At 30.1% G+C, this 21,450-nt stretch overlaps 1 protein-coding gene across 1 annotated transcript in view; it reads right to left on the bottom strand.

Annotated features, from left to right (window-relative positions):
* LOC136990416 (zinc finger protein rotund-like) overlaps positions 1 to 21,450 on the bottom strand; it is a 79,425-nt gene that overhangs the window by 1,637 nt on the left and 56,338 nt on the right. The window contains exons 5-8 of the mRNA XM_067288805.1: positions 8,402 to 8,624; positions 6,326 to 6,510; positions 5,492 to 5,624; positions 405 to 572 (exon numbers count right to left, since the gene is read on the bottom strand). Of these exons, the coding sequence (XP_067144906.1) occupies positions 405 to 572; positions 5,492 to 5,624; positions 6,326 to 6,510; positions 8,402 to 8,624 (709 nt within the window). The remainder of the gene's footprint in view (positions 1 to 404; positions 573 to 5,491; positions 5,625 to 6,325; positions 6,511 to 8,401; positions 8,625 to 21,450) is intronic.

Genomic DNA, 21,450 nt, shown 5'->3' on the forward strand with positions numbered 1-21,450 from the left:
TTGCACCTTACCAACGTGGAGATTCTTCGCTAAATAGAGGCCAGCTTCTCGTAGAAAGTCCTCCCGGTGGTACCCCCTTCTTGATTGTTCGCGTGTCGCGTTCCTTATCCCATTAAACCAACTCAAGATAGCCTTTTTCGAGTTTAAAGCCTAATATTAAAAGCTAAATATTATCAAAATTTACTGTATTATCTTTCAAAGCCAACATTTAGATTAGGGTATACTGAACGAACATTATTTATTGATCACGTCACAAAGTATCGGAGAGAATCTTCAAGCGGTTCTCTCGAATGTAGAGATTTGTATATTTCTAGATATATCTACTATTTGTTTGTATCCGCAATTATAGAAACTGCTGATAAAGAGGTGTTAAAATCTGATGATAATTTATTGAATCTACTTACCAGTTTCGTGGGTAAAGACACTTTGGCATACAGTACAGGGCCACATTCTTAGGGATGAAGTGACAGAAGCTGCCTCTGGATGGCTTGTGATGTGTTTTCGGAGAGAACCTTCGTTAACATATGTCTTCCCACATACTGGACAAGGATGGTTCGTGGTTCTTCTTTTATCTGGAATTTCAGAGTAATGTAGGATTAAATAAATTACCAGAAAACGGTAACGGTTCGACTTTTATCAAGAGAATATCCTAAGATCTCACCATTTTTTTCTTAATGTCATTTAACATAAAGTGATAATGAAATAAAATTAACCCATCAGAGACATATCTTGTTTCAATTGGTCTTCAATGACATCATTCATTGTTTGTTGTTTCTTTTCAATAAGATAAGTGACATATTATTGTCATTTGTCTCACTGAAAAATGATTCAGGACAAGTTACAACTTTCCTTTTGACTAGAAGACAGATTTTCTTTTCAATGGCATTGATTTGTTCAAATTGGTATTAATTTTTGGCCATTCTTTTGTAGAAATTTGGCTGATTTTCAAAAGGATTTTAACCTTGACACTGTCCTCAAATGATGCCAGAATTTTTGTAGAAACTAGGTTATTCTTTTCAATTCTTCAACTAAAAGTAATCATTTATTATGAAAAATGCAGTGAATTCTTCAGCAAAGAGTCATTTTATTTTCTGAAGAAATTCCTATTCATTGCACAATCGTTTGTTAACATTATTTCTTTCTTTTTTTTAAACAGATGACATTAAACTATTATGTACGTATAAAGAGTTGAACAGTTTCAATATAAAGTTATAGACTGAATATGATTGATGCCATTTTCTTGTTCAAGAACTTTAGTAAATGTTTAACTATAGGCCTATAAACGTTGTTAAAACAATAAATATTAATTTTTTTTAATTAAATAAAGATAAAAATAAATTTTCGTCTCTGTAAATTCATATTTTTCATCGTTAAAATACGCAAATTTGGAACGAATGAGAGCATTTTTTGATCGATATTTTCCTTTAAAATAACGTAAAAATATATCCGAAATTCGTAAATAATTTTAACCATCGAAAATCATTAAAAACTTCATAATTTCTGGCTGTAAAATAGCTTTTTAGACGTGATTTTACTGACATTTCTAAGCGTAAATTCAATTTGAGTAAAGAGATGTCGGAAAATAAAGGACCCAAAAAGCATATTCTGTTGTCAAGAATATTATGAAACGTACGAACATAATGCTTTTATAAACTTAGAATAATTTCTATTACAAACATAAATATAATTCTTACAATCTACACGTGTGTAAGTGTGGGTGCGTGGACGTGTTCAAACCCTTTGAGAAAATGTGTTTTGTGTGATAAATCAACTAAAAAATAATTTTTTAAAAACAAGAAGAAGAAAAAAAAAGACATGCCTTTTGAGTCCTTTTCCAAAAATTATTAAAAAATTAAAATAAAAATTAATTAAAAACAATTATTTGTATAAACATTCAGGATAAAATTTTTCAATCAAATTCTGCAATTAAAGATTAAGTTAAACAAGACAAAAACACACAAAAAAAGTAGTTTCTATGAGCTACTTCCAAACGTTGTGAATTCTTTTGAAATGGGACTCAAAAGGTGAAATTGTTCCCTCGTCCATCAAAGGGTTTGATGTATTTAATTCTTTCATATAGGAAAAAAATCCCATCCTTTTTAGTTATTCTTTTATTAAGAGTTAAATTCTACAAAAAACCACATGTTCAATCTGATCCACATCATGAGTCATTTTCATTGCTTACACTCGATAATAGGAAATATTTGCCAATAACATTAAACTCAGCTAACAATTCCATAAATTAAATCTCTTTTTTTTAAATTTTAATTGCAGAGAATCGATATACAAAGAATTTTCAATAAAATGAGCTCGATAAAATATCTTTTTTTTTAAACTCTGCAATAAAAAATACACATTTAAAGAAAAACAGAAATATACTTTGGTCTATTATATATAATATATTTTGGAAATAATAGAAAAATTCCTTTTTATGATATATATATATTTTTTTTTAATATTTGCATTATTGATCATCGACATGTTTGCAACGCGTTGTCAATCACAACGTTTATAATGCATTAGTGCCTAAAGTATTGATGCCCTAAGAAAATCTGTTTAATAAAAGGAAGGCCTAGACACTAAACTAAATAAAAAGGGCCACGACATTGTTAAAAAACCGAGCCAAAGAATAGAAAGATCAAATTTTCTTTTTTCTTTTTTGCATATATTAAAACGATAACACGAGTAAGACCCAAAATGGCGGACGTTTTCTTAGAACATCAGCACTTTACGTGCACCGTTTTCGGTTGGAATAACACTGGTGATCACTATCATATATACTTTTTTTTTTTTTTCTTTAATATCGTTTAACATGCAAGAATGATCTTCAATCCAACATTTACTTGTCCATTCCTAAACCATTTTCTGTACAACAACCACGCATTGAGTGATTTTAAATCAATGCTATCACAGAACCAATAGCTTTTAAGCCATACAAGATACTTTTATTATAGTCACCAAAGTGACTCCAAAACAGCACACAAACTAGCCTTTTTCTTCCTCAATCATCCTCATTATCGTATTATTAAAGTTTTATTTATTTATTTAATTTTTTTTTTTACTTTTTTTTAGATTTTTTTTTGAAGCAAATTGTAATTTGTTTTACTATCAATAAAACTACATTTAATGAGAAATAGATAGAGAGAAAGAGAGATTCTAATTATGACAATTATAAAAATCTCTTCTAGTATTTTGTTATTGAGAAAAATGATCAAATGAAAATGATACGATTTGAGCATATATTGATTCTTTTTTTTTACTATGTACAGTACAGAATTTGAGGTATTTTTTCTTATTTTTTTTTCTTTTATTCAAAAAATTCATTCATCGCTAAATTCTTTAAACAATGCTGCCTGAGTTTATCAGGTATCTGGATATTTTTTTTATATCAGGAACTATATCTTTGTGAATTTTAAAGGAACGTTTCCATATATATATATATATACTTTTTTTTAGTTCATTTCGGCAATAAAAAAAATTAAAATTGCGTTTTTTTAAGCGTATACATCGGAAAATGAATATATATTTTTGTATTTTTTTTCCATTCTTCCATAATCTACTTACCTAATTATGTATTTCTAGTAAACAAACAAAAAGTTAATTACCCAATTAAATTGAAAAAAAAACAAATAATAATTTTTCATATAAAAATTGCTAAATTAAAATAAAAATAAAGTTTTTTTCTTTATTCTTTTTCTTCTAAATAAATTATAATAACATCGGGGATGGATTTTTTTCTTTGCGCTTTTAAAAAAATCAAATAAAATAAAATAAAATAATAATAATAATAACACTAATAATACTACTACTACTAATAATAGTAATAATAATAAGAAAACTTAAAAAATTAAAATTAAAATTAAGAAAAAATTCATTTTTAAACCTTGAAAAGATGGAGCAAAATCTGAATTTTGAGCTATTTTATTTATTTATTTATTTAATTATGTAATTTTTGAGGTAGACAATAATTTAATAAGAAAAAAATACAGTAACCCCGATCTTAAATTTACTGGCGTGAAAAATTGTTGTTGTTGATGTTGTTGTTGTTGTTGCATACGATAGGAACTTGACTATGATTATTTACAGTAGAGTTAATTGTATATAATCATCATACATGTTTTTCTACATGTTATTACAATATTTCTTTGAGCAGAACATGTTACCATCTGAGCAAAACATGGGTGAATATATATATATCGGAAGAGGTGCACATGAATTATTCAGTAATTGAAAATAAGTAAAGAGTATGGTGCAATGAGGTATTTACAGAATATGTATTTATATACATGTATATATTTATACATAAATATATACATATATACGTAAAGTGTGGTAAGCACATAATTCGATAATGGTGCAATGTTTTTAAATGAGCAATAATCGACCTTTATGAGTCCCATTTCAAAGAATACAGTAATGCATAGTATATGAAACAGTCGTGATTAATGTATCTTGCCACCGGGAAGACGAACCCAAATCCATGGTCACTTAATGACTCCCAAAATTTACTTCTAGAGCACTCCGAATCATATAGAAGTGCTTTGAATTGCACTCAGAAGCAAAAATCTTCCGATCCAAAAATCCAATGGGTATATTAATAATTCGGACTTGTATTGACCTTATTTTTAAGGACTGGTTCCAATATTTTTAAACGTATGGATACAGATTCACGTGTTGGCAGGAAGAAATAAGGCCAAATCTCATAAAGGCATTTCTTTTAAAAATTCGTGTCGTGTGTTGGCTTTACCAATTTATTTAATTATTTCTTTTTTATTTATATATATATATATATTTTTTTTTTTACCGAACGATATAAAATGTACATACATTATCATGTCGAACATGTAACAACAAATGAACGTAACGCAACGAGAACTAGTAATACATGCTTTGGAGACAAAATGGTTACACTATCAGAACTAAAAAATGACTTTTTACAAGCGTGAATATGTGTGTTCATTATGTGATGTGTCGTCGTGCTGCACATTTGTACACGTGTGCAAATTAAAGTGTCTTTCCCGTGTGCATTAAATGAGTGACAGGAAGTATTGCTAATGTGGAAATGTACAAAGGGCAGGCTTTACCTATAAGCTAAGAAATGAATGTTGAGCCCGAGAAGCTAGCGGATGATGGGGATAATGATGATTCTGGCCGTGTCCACCCGGATGAGCGGCCAAAGAATGGGGTCCCGCGGCCCCGACAACGGGTGGAACCATGAAATGGCCCATACCCATGCCCATAGTGGACATGAGACTTCCCGCATTCCCACTTAGAGCGCTAGCGTATGAGGAATGCAAAGGTGCGGTTAGAGATACTGCGTTTGAGGTAGATATGATGGATGTTCGTGAAGCTGGCGACGAAGCCTGAGGCGAGGAGGGAGAAGGAGAATGGATCGGAGTGACCATGGAAGTGGCGTTGCTGGTGGTGGAAATGCCAATAGAGGACGTCGAGTTGATGCGGGCACGATTAGAACGGGCACGTTTTCTCTTACTTGGTGTCCCCGATGCATTCGGATCCTTATGTGTCGATCGCATGTGTTCCATCAAAGCCTCTCCATTCAGGCAGATTTTGTGACATACAGGACAGGACTGTGAGTTTGCTCCTCCAATCAATGCTGCGTGTTGCTGAAATTCAAAAGAATATCAATTAGTTTCGTTCCCAAACATAAATCCCCAATTACAATGAATCATTTAAATTTGTTAAAAACTTAATGAATATTAATAATTGTTAAGAATTAAATTATACGGCGAAGCCTATGCGAATGACATTATTAAAACTCTATAATTGTAACAAAATTTAAACTCTTTGTAGTCATATTGTCCACTCTTCTTTCACTTTTCTCAGCCTTTAAAATTATTAAAAACAAAGATTATTGAAGAAAAACATAATTTAACGCACGAATTTTCTATAATAGAACATTTTTTGTGTACTTCACTCTTATTTCCTAATTTGTTAATGCTATTCCCATTACAGTCATACGTGGAAACAGAAATTTAACAAGAGTAGTAAAATTATGTATTCAGCGCCCCAAATTTTCAATGTCAACCGCACCAAATTCAGCATAATTCGACAATGTTACCATAGGTAAAGGTCATCCGCAAACCGCACAAACTCCATACACCTCAACTGAAAGCACATCTCTATAAAAGAAATCATTGAATTCATGACCTTAATGGCAAACAATATGCAAGGAGGAGGGTTTTTTTTTCTACTCGATAAAAGGACAAATGTTTAAAAAAAAGAAGAAGAAGAAGGAACTAGAAGCAGACTGTTGGATAAACGGATGAAGGTTGCGATCAAGAAGCATGAGCGATATTCTACTCACCTTAGACCGATGAGTTCTGAGACTGCTTTCAGATGCAAATCCCTTTCCACAAATATTGCAATGGAAAGGTCGGTTCTTGGCACGTTCCATTTGGCTGTCGTGATTGCGAAGATGTTGCTGAAGATTTGAAAGTTGAATAAATGCTCGACCGCAATCCGGCAGGTGACATTTGTAGGGTCTTTCACCTATTTAAAATATATATATATATATATATATATATATATAATAAAAAATACAAAATTAATAAATAGAAGGCTCGATTATAAATATAATTTCTTATTTAATAATAATATATAATAATAAAAAATTTAAAAATTTTCTTGATTCATATTTCTTCCAGAAGATGGCGCTAATATGTCAGCAAGGCGGCACAAAAGAGAGTAGAAAATGTCACATTTTTGTGTTACGGTTTATGAGGGACTGACAAAAATTCGTACAAAAATTAAACATATTCATAAAGGCGAGAATCTTTAAAGAGAATGAAAAATTTCCTTCATTGTATTGAGTTCATTTGCATAATATAAAAATTGAAAAAAGTGTTCTCATATCGGTACGCTGGAATTTAAAAATATATATATACACACACACACACACCACACACACACACATACATATACATATACATAAAAAAAAGCTATAGAGTCGTTAATTTCTCTATTTCGCCGGTTTGTTCATTACTAAGACAAGGTTTTTAATTAAATCGCATCTTTCCCGAAACTCTCGATGACGTGCGCGTCACGTGATCGATCGGGGGAAGGCGTCGGAGGGGAAGAAAAAACACCCCTCTGACGTCAGCGGCGAGTTTTATTCGATAAGAGAGAACGGAATTTTGTAGGAACCTAACACAAATAATTGATACCGAAATTAAAATCATGCTTCGTTTATATAATTCCAATCAGATAGAAGTGGTTGTCGATTATAAAAGAGACTCTCTGCTTCTAAAAAACGGAGGAAAAAAAAAAAAGAAAAGAGTAGGAGCCACCCCAATGCCTCTTTCGCTATGCGTTCGGTCATTCATCATATTCGACTGTCATGTCTCCTCTTTTATTCTTTCTTAGCAAAAAGTAAAAAGATCTCGAGAGTCGAACCTCTACTTCCTTATTGGCAGGATGCCATTTGGTCTATTTAGTGATTGGATACGGCTCTGTCGCCAACCCAGAAAAAAAAAATCAAAAAATATACTTAAAAAATTCGGAAGAATATCAAGACACAAAACAGGATTTCTCCAAGTTTTTCTTTGATTTAAGAATGGTAACGAAGGCGCGAAAATTTGTATAGTTTTAATGAATTCCACTTCTTTTATATCAGTTGATGGTCGGAGTTTTCGAGGAGTTTTTCCAATTTATTTATTTATTTATTTGTTTCGAATTTTGGCCTAGAAATAAATATAACTCACGCTCTATAAACTAAGCTTATTTAAATGCATTATAATTACTTTAAAAAAAAAAAAAAAAATAGGTATATAGAAAGAAGGGATGTAATAAAGTTTGAAGTAGATGGTCATCGCTAATGGTTATTGATTATTAAGTCTGTTTTTATGTGTACGTATACATGCAAAATGTCTTCGTATTGGGTTGATGGTTCGATAATTTATAATATAGGCTATTAAGGTGTGTTATTGTTCATTTGTAAGAAGGCATGCGAACGGGATAAAAAGGGCATTCGCGTTGCATTTCTTTGTATATTTCGAAGACTTTACACGGCGATTTCGGGTCGTGTATTTGCTTAAAATCCAAGCAGAAACGTGGTTTTTGATTAAAACTGTTTCTCAACCGGTGGATCGCGATTTCTAACAGGCTGAAAGAAGATTCCAAGTAAAAGAATGTTCTGAAGTATTATGGTGGGATAGAAGAATTAAAATTCCGATAAAACGTAGTAAGATATACGTTTATAAAGATAAAAATATGAATTTGGAAAGGTTAGAAATAAATTTTAGGGAGAGTTTTAATGGAAACGCATCCTTTTTTTTTCTGAGATTTTCCAGACAATTTATTAAAAATCTATTAATAGAAACGAATGAGGATTAGTAGGATTTGGTAATGAAAAGAGGTCTAGGAGTGTAAATAATCTACTCACCTGTATGAAGCCTTGTGTGCTGTTGAACATGTGACAATTGCTTAAATCGTCGATCGCAATATGAACATTTGTACGGTTTCTCTCCTGTGTGGATTCGGATGTGTTGAGTAAGCTGATGGTTAGAAGAAAAAGACTTCAGACATTGTTGACATTGATGCGGTTTCAGATCTCCGCGATGAACTTCACGAGCGTGATGCTGCATGGCCGACTTATGCATGAAAATCTGTAAAACAAATACAAAACGTCAAACTTCATCTATCTGATGATAAAAATAGTTCGTTGGTCGAAGTACAAAACCCGTTTCGATCACTCGACAAAGGTCTTTACGAGAATATTTATAATTATTGGACTTAGTAAAAGGAAAGAAAGGGAAGAAAAACTTAACATTTTTTGACGTCCGGCATCAAATAGCAGTTTGTGTGTAGTTTATCAATGGAATATCCCAAGTGTTAGTACGAATCTTAAACGTCTTCCATCTTAAACGTCAAACTCAATCAGAAAGTAGATTTATGTTCTTTGTGAGTGCGGCTGTATTTTTTTAATGAGTATGCAAAATTCTTCCATTTAAGAAAGTACGAGCTGTTGGAATCAATTTAGAGTGAAAAACGTTGAGTTTTGTTTTCTGGAAAAGTTTGTTTTCTAAAGAAACAAAATGTCGATACAAAGATAAACAAGGAAGACTGAAAATGTTCGATACTATCTCATATTATGCCTATTCTATTATTTATAAAAAGGAATCCAAGCAGATAAAAATCCAGCATTTCTTTATGTATTTTGAAGGGTCTAGGGACTTTACACAACAGTTTCTGCAGCGTTATTTCCTTAAAATTGATATAAAAACACTTATATAAAACCAATATCGAGCATTCTCCCAACTCCTCATTCTCAATTTCTGTACTTAAATTCGTGCACTTTTTAAATTAGAAACCTTATATACAAGGCCTAAATGTTAAATATATTTTAATTAAATTATAGAAAACATCGTTTTAAACCAAAATTTCTTCGTTTATTTTAATGTACTTTTGCCTTTTATGATGTTTTTTGCTTCTATTATCGATGACTAAAGTATCGAGCGAACTGCACTTGGAGACTGAGAAATATAAAAAGTTATAAAGCTTCATTAATGATAATTTATCGGAATAATTCTACAGTTTGGATGATTTCGAATGCCCAAAAAAACCGAGAAAATAAAAAAGAAAGTTTATCCAAAAAGCAATAAACTTAATAACAATAACTCTCTCTCTCTCTCTCTCTCTCTCTCTTTTTGTGAATGAGATAAAAAGTACTTGAAGAGAAATTTATAAATTTTAGATAAAACAGAAATTTGTTAGGATTATAACATCGTAGGCCTAAATTTGTAGGTAATTTAATTTGTAAAATACGGCTTAAACAATGATGAATAGAGAGCAGAGTAGTCGGAATGTTAACTCTATTTGTTAATGTGCCAAAAAAGTAATAGGACCGTTTTTATCTCAATCCATAAATATGAAATACTCGACTAAGAATCTTCTTCTTGAATTCCAAACTGTTGTTTAGCCGAAACTGCGGAGATAAATTGAAATTTTAAACGAGGAATGCTTCATTACAATCATTGTTTCCACAAAAAAAAGAAGTTAAAAATAACATTAAACTCTTAAACAAATTGCGTGAAACAAATGCTTACAAATTAGCCAAGTAGTTAATGTATCATTTTAAAGATTTAGGCTAGCTTTAAACATTGTACAATCTTGTAACTAATCTCATCTCTTCCACGATAATTTATAGAGATGAGATTATTTAGAACTCTCTTCATAACACCCATACACCTAGGCTATAAAGGCCTTGTAAATAGATCTCTTCCTTCCTTTATGATGCAGAAACTCGTGAAATATGAAGGCCTATGCCATTGATTTGCTTCATAAACACCTTAAAAATTTAAATATGTATATGCTTATATACCCTACATATGTAACTTAAAAATAGTGATCTAATAGGAATTTACTGTAAAAACTGTATAAAAATAAGAAAAATATATGTGAAATATAATTATTCTGGTGATATAAAATTATAATATATAATTAAAAGTTTTTTAAATGTTATTTTTATAATTAAGGCCTTAGGATTTTACCTTCCAGGCTTATAGTTTAGGAGTATCTGTCTTACAGGATAATTTTAGATGCATTATAAAAGGTTAATTGTATACAAATTTCAATTACGAACATCCGCAAATTAAAATTACACAGATGTTAGGTAAGAACGAGTAACAACTATGCATTAATTGGATTCTATCGTTTAGGCCTCCATCTAAGTTACGCCAGTTTCTGCCTAGTAAATGAAGGAACAAATTACACATGATATAATTGTAGGCCTTTGTATCGATGAATTTTAAGACACAAAATCTAAGAATTTAAGTCTACGTTTCTATATTTTAAAATCATTTTCATACGAAGAAGTGTAGATTTATAATTACAAAACTAATTTTTTAATTCTACAATCTTGCTTTTAATGCCTTTGAAATTAATTCTATATCAATATAATTATTAACTTTAGATTATTATAACTTATAATTTTTGATAATTAAAATCGTAATTTGCATAACAAATATACAATTAAATAAATTTCATTATAATTAAATAAAATTTTAAAACTTTATATTTATGAACGGTATTCAAGGCCTATTTAAGTTCCTTTCATAAACAATAATAGGCCTTTTAATAATTAACTTAGGGCATACAAAATTTAAATTATAATCTACATTTATTAATATTAAAGTCAGGGCATACACTATATTTTTTTTAGTGATTTAAAATTATCTTTGAATTAATCTTATACAAGATATGGCCTAATTCTATCCTTTATAGGCTTTTATTTATGTTTATTTTGTCTCCTATGATGGCTTAATGAGTACCAGAGAAGGCATAGAAATATAATAAAAGATATGTAGTTTAATCCATTCAAATTCAAATTTTTGGAAATAATTCTAAATTTATGATCTTAAGTCTTCCAATCTTGTTCAGTACCTACTTAGACTTGTAAAATAATATTATGAGAAGGCATAGAAAGTGGCCTTAGAAGATACATAATTAAATCATTTAAATTTAAATTTATTTAGAAAAAGTTCTAAATTTGTGATCTTAAACCTCTTAATAATTTTAAGCTTTTATTCTGTATCTATTTTGTCTTCTTGTAATGCTATAGAAAGCCTCCTAAGGCTCAAACAATTATTATAAAATGTATTAGAAAGCGCATAATTAAATTTTAATTTAAAAAATAATAATACTAAACCTAATGATCCACTTAAATCTTCTAATATTTTTACAAAGTTATACATAAAGTGCCTTCAAGGTACAATACACTCAATAGCAAAAATCTATGCTTTTAATAATTGAAAAATAAAATTTTAAGAATTAAATATGTTCTATTTAATATTTGCTAATTATAACTTTAATTATATATTATATACATTACTTTTTTCTGATAATTTAGAACAACACATTTTAACATACAAAATGGCCTAATATAGTTTATGAGAGGAAGTTTTAAATAAAGTTGATAAATATATATTTTATTTAATAATAATTAAGCCTATTCAAATTGTAAATCCATAAAGGAAACTGTATGTTTAATTATCAACAATTGCTAGAACATTTTCTAATCTGAAAATAGTAACTACTTTGCTTTATCTAGAGCAAAATTTAAATCTATATCACTACTAAATTATAAATTATACAATCTAAACTTGAATTTTTCTTGAACGTTTCTTCAAAATTTTGTATTTTATTCATTTAAAACAACATTATAGTGATCCAAATACATAAACTCACCAACTGAAAATAATCTTTTATGTAATTTAGGCCTTCTATTGATCTAAATGTAATAATTTAAAGGCTGTTATATTTATTAATATAACAAGTTTATTCTAAAACATTTTCTAATAAGCCTAAGTGCATTTTAAAATATAAAAATTAGACCTTTTATGCAATGTTAATCAAACAAAATGAGCCTTTTACTCTTTCTATTTAATATAAATTTTGTATAAGTTTTGATTTTAATAATGCAAAATTGTATGCTATATTAATTTAAAAATGTATTATTAATTACACCTTTCATGATTTAAATCTAGAGGCTTGTAATTATTTACAATTGCATTTTATGAACTTTTCTATTATCTAAACCCCAATAACTCAATAAATTAATTTTTTTCCACATTTAAATCTATTCTGCAATATAAATTTAATCTTTAAATCATCTAAAAATATATTTTTTTTCCTCCAATTTATCCAAATTTGAGCCTTTGGGGGTTATAAACGGTTATAAAACTCTCCAATTTAAGCAGTTTACAACATAAAAATATTCTAAACTGAGAGACATTTAAATAAAATAAGAATTTATAATTATTTCTCGACTTAACTCCTCGTATAATATTTATAAATGGAGATATCTGCAAGCATCTTTTAAATTACTAAATGCAATCACTCAAGCGAAAAGTTAGACCCAAAATGGCCTCCGATTCAACATTTATACGTGGAGCCTACAAAGTTAAGAGTCAAGTATAAGATCCTATTTCAGATTCATGGAGGCCTACACCTTCTACATTATAAAACCATATACTTGAGTCAGATTTACTATCAAAACTTTCAGAGAAAAAGATTTATTTTCGAAACGCATAAACGATTCTTTATGAACATCGGGTCGACTAATCTTTAAAGATTGTCGGGCCTGATAAATGATCTTTAAAGATGGCCACAGAGAATAAATATTATATATAGAATTCCTCCAACTTAAAATATCTTAGTTTTAAATAACTTATTAAATTTATTTAAAAAATCGTTGTGTTTAGTCGAAGTCTTGTTAAAAGTTGAAGCAGATGAAGGTAAAAAGATTGAAGAATAATCTATTAAATTCCTCATATATGTATAAAGGATTTATAAAATAATATTTTATGTGAGAAAAATAAATTTATAAAAGATTATATCCAATAAAGTAGCTATAAAAGATAAATATTCGATCATTTGTCGACATCCGATGTGTCAAAATAGCGCCGATTCCCACCGAAAAAAACAATAAATTTGGCTCTTGTAAAATTGCATTGAAGTCGAATATTCTTTATTATAATATTATTAAAATGTCAAGACGATATAAAATAGTTTTATTCACGAATATTTAGCACTTTAACACTATTCCATCTGCTTTTTTCTTCTTACAAGATCCCATATTTCTACACCTTCCGTTGGAATGATTTATAGCTCTTCAACGTGATAGCAAATTTTCTATCGTTTTTTTCTTTTATAAATTTCTAGATTAAATAAAATGAAAAAGAAGTTTTTCCAAAATTTAGTATCCTTTTTTTAAAAAATTCTTTAAAGAATTTTGGACTCGAAGTTTATTTCCTTTTAATTTTCTAAAGTAAGTTTAGTTGTAGTTGAAGATGTGTGAACAGAATAGTTTTGCAACCGGAGAACTAAAGGGATGCGAACGTAGTTTATATGAGAAAAGACTTAAGAAAGTTTATAAATAGATCCAAGTAAACATAAAATTTAAAAAAAACACATATATTTTCTACAATTTTATTAAAACTTAACGTTGTAAACTTGATAGGTAAACACATTTTATACAGCAAAACTTGCTTAAAAATCATATTTAGACCCTAATAATCATATATTAGGGAGTTTAAACATCTTTTTTCATGTGTGATTTCTCAAATTTCTTGTGTGGTAAGCCTATATTATATAGGATAATTAAACTGTCTAGAGATATAGATAAGAAGACAACGCCTAACATTCGTTCCCATCACTATAAGCAGTTATATACTATAAATAATTAAAAGTGTGAAAGATAATGATTCTTCCAGTCGATTTTTCTGTAAGTATAAATTTTTTCTAGCTTCCTTGAAGACTTAAGAGAGTTAGAAAAGTTTCGTTTATAGACCCATTGTTATCACGAAATGCTTAAGGCCATATGGATATCAAATTATAGTCTTTTCTATTGTTTTGTTTTAAAGAATTCTTTCACTTTCGTATTGAAAATTTCTCGTTTGTCTGTTTATTATTTTCTAATTTAAAACATCTTTTACATTTTATTTCCTACAAATTTTTTTCAAATTTTACAAATTCCCCTTAGAAAACTGTTAAATGATGATGATATTTTCGTCTTAAAATACTTAATTAAATGGCTTAAATTTTAATGTTTTTTTTTTAAATTATTATTTATCTAGAACCTTCCTTAAATTGTTTCTTAGATACATTTGTTCAGACCATTAATAGAAAAATAAACAAATCAATAATCTAAAGTTTGTTCAGGGAAGAGAAAAAAAGCGCAAATGACTAGAATTCTATGAGAAAATTGGTCTTCTGTGGGTCTAACTGAAACTATTCTTTTGATATTCCCCCCCTTTCTTATGGCCTATAGATACGTATGAATATTTTTAATGAATAAAAGTAAAATAACACTCTGTGAAATATCATAAATATAAATTTTTATATATATATATAATGATCTTAAATTCGTAAAAAAAGCATTAAAATTTATACACCTGGAGACTCACATAGCGCTATTTTAATGTGAAAGATAAAAATTTGTGTTTAAAATACTGTTTATAGAATTAATTTATTAATTTAAATCTTTCTAAACCGTTTATTCTGAAATTTACTGTTGGAATTTACAATATATTCTAGAAACTGTTTCCTTTAAGAAATTATTAAGGATTTTATACAGTGTAAATCTTTAAATTTCATTAGGCCACACTCATTTCTGCTTAATTTTCACTTTATGCGATAGAATTGGATTAAATATTTCATCTGAAAGTAGAAAAATCTAGTTAAATATTGGAAAATTTCAGATGAAATATTCCAAGTTTATCGAAAATTTTCTATATCGGATATAATTAGGCCGAAGAAAATTTTAAGGCCTAATTTCGTTAGAATTGTTTCCTTTCGTTTCTCTGTTAAAATAATAACTGAACAAATAATCTAATTTCATAAGTTTTTGAAAATTCTTCACAACAATAGTCTTTATCAGTCAACAGTTTTAATTTTAATAGAGTGGCATTACTTTAAAAGATTTAACGGCTACAAAAGTATGTTTATTTGTGAAAGCCTCAGGCTATTTTATTATACTAATTAAACAGGCCTTGGCAACTCTCTGTGATTTTAATAAGAAAGAACAGATAATCACCAACAGCAAATAAATTTCTGTTTTAGATATTTGCATGGAAATATTCCGATTCATAAACGAAAAGATTTCTACATTACAATCTTTTATGATAAATTGTTTTCCTATTTTCGAAAGTAATGATAAAATATTATAAATATGACAGGCCTTTTCGATTAAAATCGATAAGAAAGGCCGTACGAGTTCGTGCAGAAAAACTCAGGCCTTTCTGATTGATTTCAACGAGAAAGGCCTCTTAAAATTTTTCTTATTACGCTGCAAAATCATCTAATTCTAGAAAAGTATACGGTCTTAAGGGATTTAGAGATGTTACTTTTAGAATCCCGACGATACAACAAAATATAATAATTTTACAGATGAAAATATTGTGAAAGTGACAACTTGAAGCACGCAATCCGAAGAATAAAATCCAAGCTACTGTTTAAAAAAAAAATAGATTAATAAATACTCTACCTTATCAAAAAATCTGGGGACTTCGGAATAAGTTTGCTTCTGCATTACGATGCTATCTGCAATAGAACTCGATTCTATACTAGACTTAATATCTGATGTTTTAGCTTACAAGGAGTAACGTTATGGCTAAATTAGCAGAAACACACGCGATGGTCTATTCTTCTAACAATTTTTTCTTTCTCTTTACACAAACTAAGTCTGATTGACAGCAAATTATTTACGGCTGGAAAATACAAATTCTTAAATTGTTGACATCTCGATACAGTTGACAAATATGTCCATTTTAAAAAGAATGATGACATACGAGATTCGTCTAAGAAAGGAAGAAAAATCATTGTTTATGTTCAGGACATCGGAAGGATGTGCACCAGTAACATTTGTCGGAGGGCGAACTAAACTACTCAATTATGAAAAATTATACAGGATTTTACGTGGATGGAATATGTGGAAATGATCTATTTTTAGCCCAAATTATGGAGAAACCGAGGAAAGTAATGCAGGTGTGGATAGTATTTCTGCCATTATTAACCGGTTACTAATTAATTGAGTATCGATTACGCCTCGACCCGTTTAAGATCTTTTAGAATGAAACCAATTAAGGTTTTTATCTTAATGAGGAAAATTTTTTTTTCAACCCTCCCTGAAAGCGGCAATATCATATTTGTTCCAAGTTGTATACGTTCATAAACAGTTCAACCTTTCACGATCCAGAATAAGAACCCTGGACTCTAACACATAATAAAGATTTGCGATTATTGCAACAATGGCCATTGTATCTAACATCAATAAATAATAAAATAATCGCATATTGTATATCGATCGCTCTCTGAAAGACCCGCATAGGTTATGATCTATAGTTTGGTGCATATCCGCCATATACAACAATCGTACTTTTATATTGTTTGCATGGAAACTATTTAACTTCTAGCCGTTCGAACATGTAATGGTAAAGATTAAAAAAAAAGGGCCAGGAGGGAAAAAAACAACACACCCCACATTCTATATCTACCTATCTAATCAATGATACGCCACTCAGGCGCCCTGCAGAACACGCAAGAGATGACTGGCCACTTCTCTGGATTTCCAAGAAATGATATTAGGTTTAATAACCTTACTACAACGTCTGGAAATCATAGCCCGGGGTGGGTCAAAGTCAAAGAATCTGCTTGTTTGTCATTCTTGCTTCAGGTTGGTTGATGATGTCCCATTGATGTCGCATCGGGTGCTTCGAACTAAGTCGCCTTCTTCTTCTTGTGTGGCTTTACTCGTACCGCTTCACCATTATCTCAATCGTAAATGCTGTCTTTATCATCAAATTTCGTTTTGTAACTTTAGAAAAGTTAAATTCTAACTTTACCCGAATTTAAAGAAATAAATAATAATAATAACAAAAAAAATCTTTGATCCATGCGCTCTAATCAATTTTCTTCTTTGATATTTTTAGTAAATAAACGGAATTAAATCTTTTTAGAGGATTTTCGAATGATAAAATAGCTTTAATCTCTTCTGTTAAAAAGTAAACGGTGTAAAAATAACGTGTTTAAATCCATTTTTCCGTTTTTTTCCTCGTCTTTCGGTCACGCAATTAACGTCGGACGTCACGAACCCGATAACTCCATTCTGCGCCACCAGATGGCGAGATGGTCGATGCTTTCCTTTGCACTCGGCACGCGGGATTACCGCGTGGCTCACGTGACACGGCCCCAGGCGAATGTAATTAAGGACATCAACCAATCGGAATGCGGCGAATCGATCACGTGCGTTTAGAGTTTATCCAACTTTGAAATTTGCAAACAATGGAGGTTCGATGCTTCATAAATAAAGTTTAGAAAAATCAACTAATTTCACGTTTAAGAATTATATTTAAATTTTTTTTTTATTGATTTTTTTAAAGTCGAATTAAACTTTGAAACTGTCTAAGACTGTAAAGTATATATATATATATATATATATAACATTTTAAATAATACGTTATTTACTATCGAAGACATTAAAAACTTTATACCCGAGTTATAAAGTTGTGTACGGAATTTTCGACAAAAGTATCTTCAATGAGAGTTTACATTCAATGAATATTGTGCATGCATTAGTCTGAGCCATCTTCAGTGTAAATTAATCAATAGCGCACCCTATCATTCACGACAAAGAATAGCAGTCTCCCCTCTCCGCTCATCTCTAACGCTGACCCCTCTAACAATTTCATTATAACTCTATTCATTCAAAAGCTAGTCTATGCTCCTAGCAATCTGTATCGTTTTAAATACAGTTTTTACTCACTTAAACCATTTTTTTCTCCATTGCACTGAAGGCCAAACTAAATCTACTGATATTCCCCAGTTTAAATATAAGAAAAATCATCAAATACTTTCTATTTTTAGTATTTTTTCCCTCTTGTTCTCTTTTTTTATTTCCAGTTGAAGATTTTCTATCCGACTAATATCGATTATTCAACAAATTGGAAGTTTGGCTGTCGACAAGTAAAACTTTCTGAAGCGAGATGTGGAAGAAGTTAGAAAAAGTGTCAGAAAGAAATCGAGAGCGATGAAAGTAAAGGAAAAAAAGAAAAAAAAAACACGAGAGATTGTGTTAATCCCAAATTGTACAAGGAGCATTGTACAATTGCTTTTCTGTTGTACATTAATTAACAGGTATAAGAAATAACAATACCTTAGTTAAGAAAGGGAGGGTAGGAAGAGAAGATAAAACATTTAATAAAGTTGAATTGGACACGAGATGTTGCCTTAACTAGAAAGACAGATCAAACTCGAGTAATGAGATGAAAGTTTGGCTATTGGACTCGGGTAATCCCAAATTGCCAAGTTGTGCCCTGTATGTATTGTGTCAATAAATTCCTTCACAATGAACCGGCCATCTTTTGTCTTTCTACAAATCAGTTTTGATCTACTTTTCTGCTTTGCATAAGTATTACAACACCGTAAAAGCGGCTTAAAAGCGTTAGAGATGCCCTTTATTCCCACAATCACATTAAAAATCAAAGTGGGGACTCGATATTTTGGATCGTATATTGCTCCAGTTGCTTGTCTTTAAAGTCCCTCCACGTTGTATAAATGCTTCGAAGACATTAAAGCTTTCTTTAAACAGTAACGGTAATAGGTGTAATTTAATTTTACACATTCTTATGAATTTTATTATTCTTATTTAAATAAACTGATTCGTTGTTTATAATGTAGACTACACCACGCATTATGCTAAACCATAAATCTTAACCACGTGTATAACTTTTGACTGTTTGGATGCGGATAATTAAAATCTCCGAACAGACTTTCGAATTTATAAACCTTTACTTAAGCAATTAATTTCTCGAATTACTTTAAAAAAAAATAAATAAAAAAAATTCGGAACTCCCACGTAAAGAAAACTTACTAAAAATTTTTCTCTACTTTTAAAAGAAGAATCCTGGTATTTAAGAGGGATTTTTCGGGTTATTTGAAGATGTAAAATATTTAATGACTATCAGAAATTCATCTAACGAACAGTAAATGAGATTATTTAATCTATTTTTGTTACATTAAAGACATTTATCATTTTTAAATATAGATGATAGTTCACACATCTTCTTTTGAAAGAGAAACCTTGAAACGACTCTCATTAAGACAATGATAGAAAAGGCAAAGATCCAAAATTTAAAACACAATACTAACAATGACACTCTGATACCGAAGCCACATTAATGATAGCAGTGGAATGACAAATCGTGTCACATTAGGACACCTGCTACAAGCACCATTTGCTTCTCTTCTTTGAATATTCCCCCTCCAACTCGTAAGCAATATTCTACTTCCTTTTGCTGATTTGAACTTATCGTCGCTTTTGTAATAACTAGATCTTATTAAATATGTCAGAGAATACGAGAAAGAATAAAAATTCGTTTTAAAAAATTATCCGGGGGTTGAAAAAGGTAGGATAGAGTAACATCATTAGAGAGGTTAATTGCATTTTGGAAGCGGTCCAGCGCATAAGGAATCAAGAAATATATTTGTTTGTCTACATTTTTCGCATCTCATTAAAACTTAATCTTTCATGCAGTTTATTAGAAAAAAAAAGTATATGAATTTTTTCCGAACATCTACGTACGTTCTAATTAGTAATTGTACTTATACCAATTTTTTTAACCCTCTGAAAATTCCTTTTATTTTATTTATTTGTTCATTTTTTTCTTAACTTCGTAGCGCGCACTTTTGTGTGGCGATTTGCACCGTTTGTGCTCCACTTTCCAGAATAAATCTCGACTTATACTATACAAAAATCCCACGAATACTTCCGTAAAACGTTTTAACTCGTATACAATGGAGTAAAAATAAGATAAAATTTTAAAAAAAAAAGGTTGTTAGTAGCGAGTAAAAGCATAATAAATTACCAGGTATAAATACCTGATAAGGTCTGAACCATAGAGTAATGGTAAGACGAATTAAAAAGAATGAATTAGCCCAAAGGTAGATACAAACGAATGGTTCAAATACGTTTTTTTATATATACAGTATATAGCCTATATTTTTTTACATGTTAAGCAATGGCGTAATTTAATGCCGTTTATTAACAAATATGACTTGACCTTGCGAACGTCTCTCATCTGTTAATATCCTAAATAGCATTCCCTTAAAAGACTAGACAGGACCGTGACGTCACAGCCATTGTTGTAAGTCTGGACGAGTTTTTAGATGGCATAAATGTTACGGAACCCTTTCAACCCTTCAAGAAAGGACCGTGGGAACGAAGAACCCTAACAGAAAGAGTAAAATATTTCCCAGCCTCCATTCTTTATTCATTCCTTGTACGTACGAAAATCGAAATTCACTCTCTCTCTCTCTCTCTAACTAAAGTATTGTACGTACTGTTTAACTAATTCAATGATTCAAGGCTTGTAATGAAAGGGTTGAAGGGACTAGGCGAGCATGCGCTACACATGACAAAAGATGGCTCCTCATCTGTTATTCCGCTAGCAGATTGGTAGAGGAAAGCCAAGTTGTGTGTGACTCATCTGCATTTTCATTAGGTCGACTGAAAAATGAACTGGATGATGCTACCAACAAACTATCAAGCCAAACAGTTTTCAGCATTTGTCATATTCACCTAACTGAATTTCTCCTAGTCCCAAGCTCTATATAACACGATAACTTAAAGAATTATTATATTAATTTTTCTCCTTGGACTTCGCAGGTCAATTTAATAATTATTATTAATTTGTTTTTTTTTCATGCCTTAACACCTTTAAAAGGGGGGAGGATACGAAATCGTAAGAGGGGTGATTTAAAGTAAAGGAAAAAAAAAGCACGCGCAAGCATTGATACTGCACTAATCTTTTTTTTCCCTCTCTCTCTCCCTCTCCCCCTCTCTAGGAGTATCGCATTATTAAATGTACAGTACTTAACAATGTTAAATTTTATAAAATTTTCGTGAACTTTTATTTAAAAAGGATTATTTTTGTT

Source organism: Centruroides vittatus, unplaced genomic scaffold (assembly GCF_030686945.1).
Source record: "Centruroides vittatus isolate TY-2023 unplaced genomic scaffold, ASM3068694v2 scaffold_932, whole genome shotgun sequence".
Taxonomy (NCBI): domain Eukaryota; kingdom Metazoa; phylum Arthropoda; class Arachnida; order Scorpiones; family Buthidae; genus Centruroides; species Centruroides vittatus.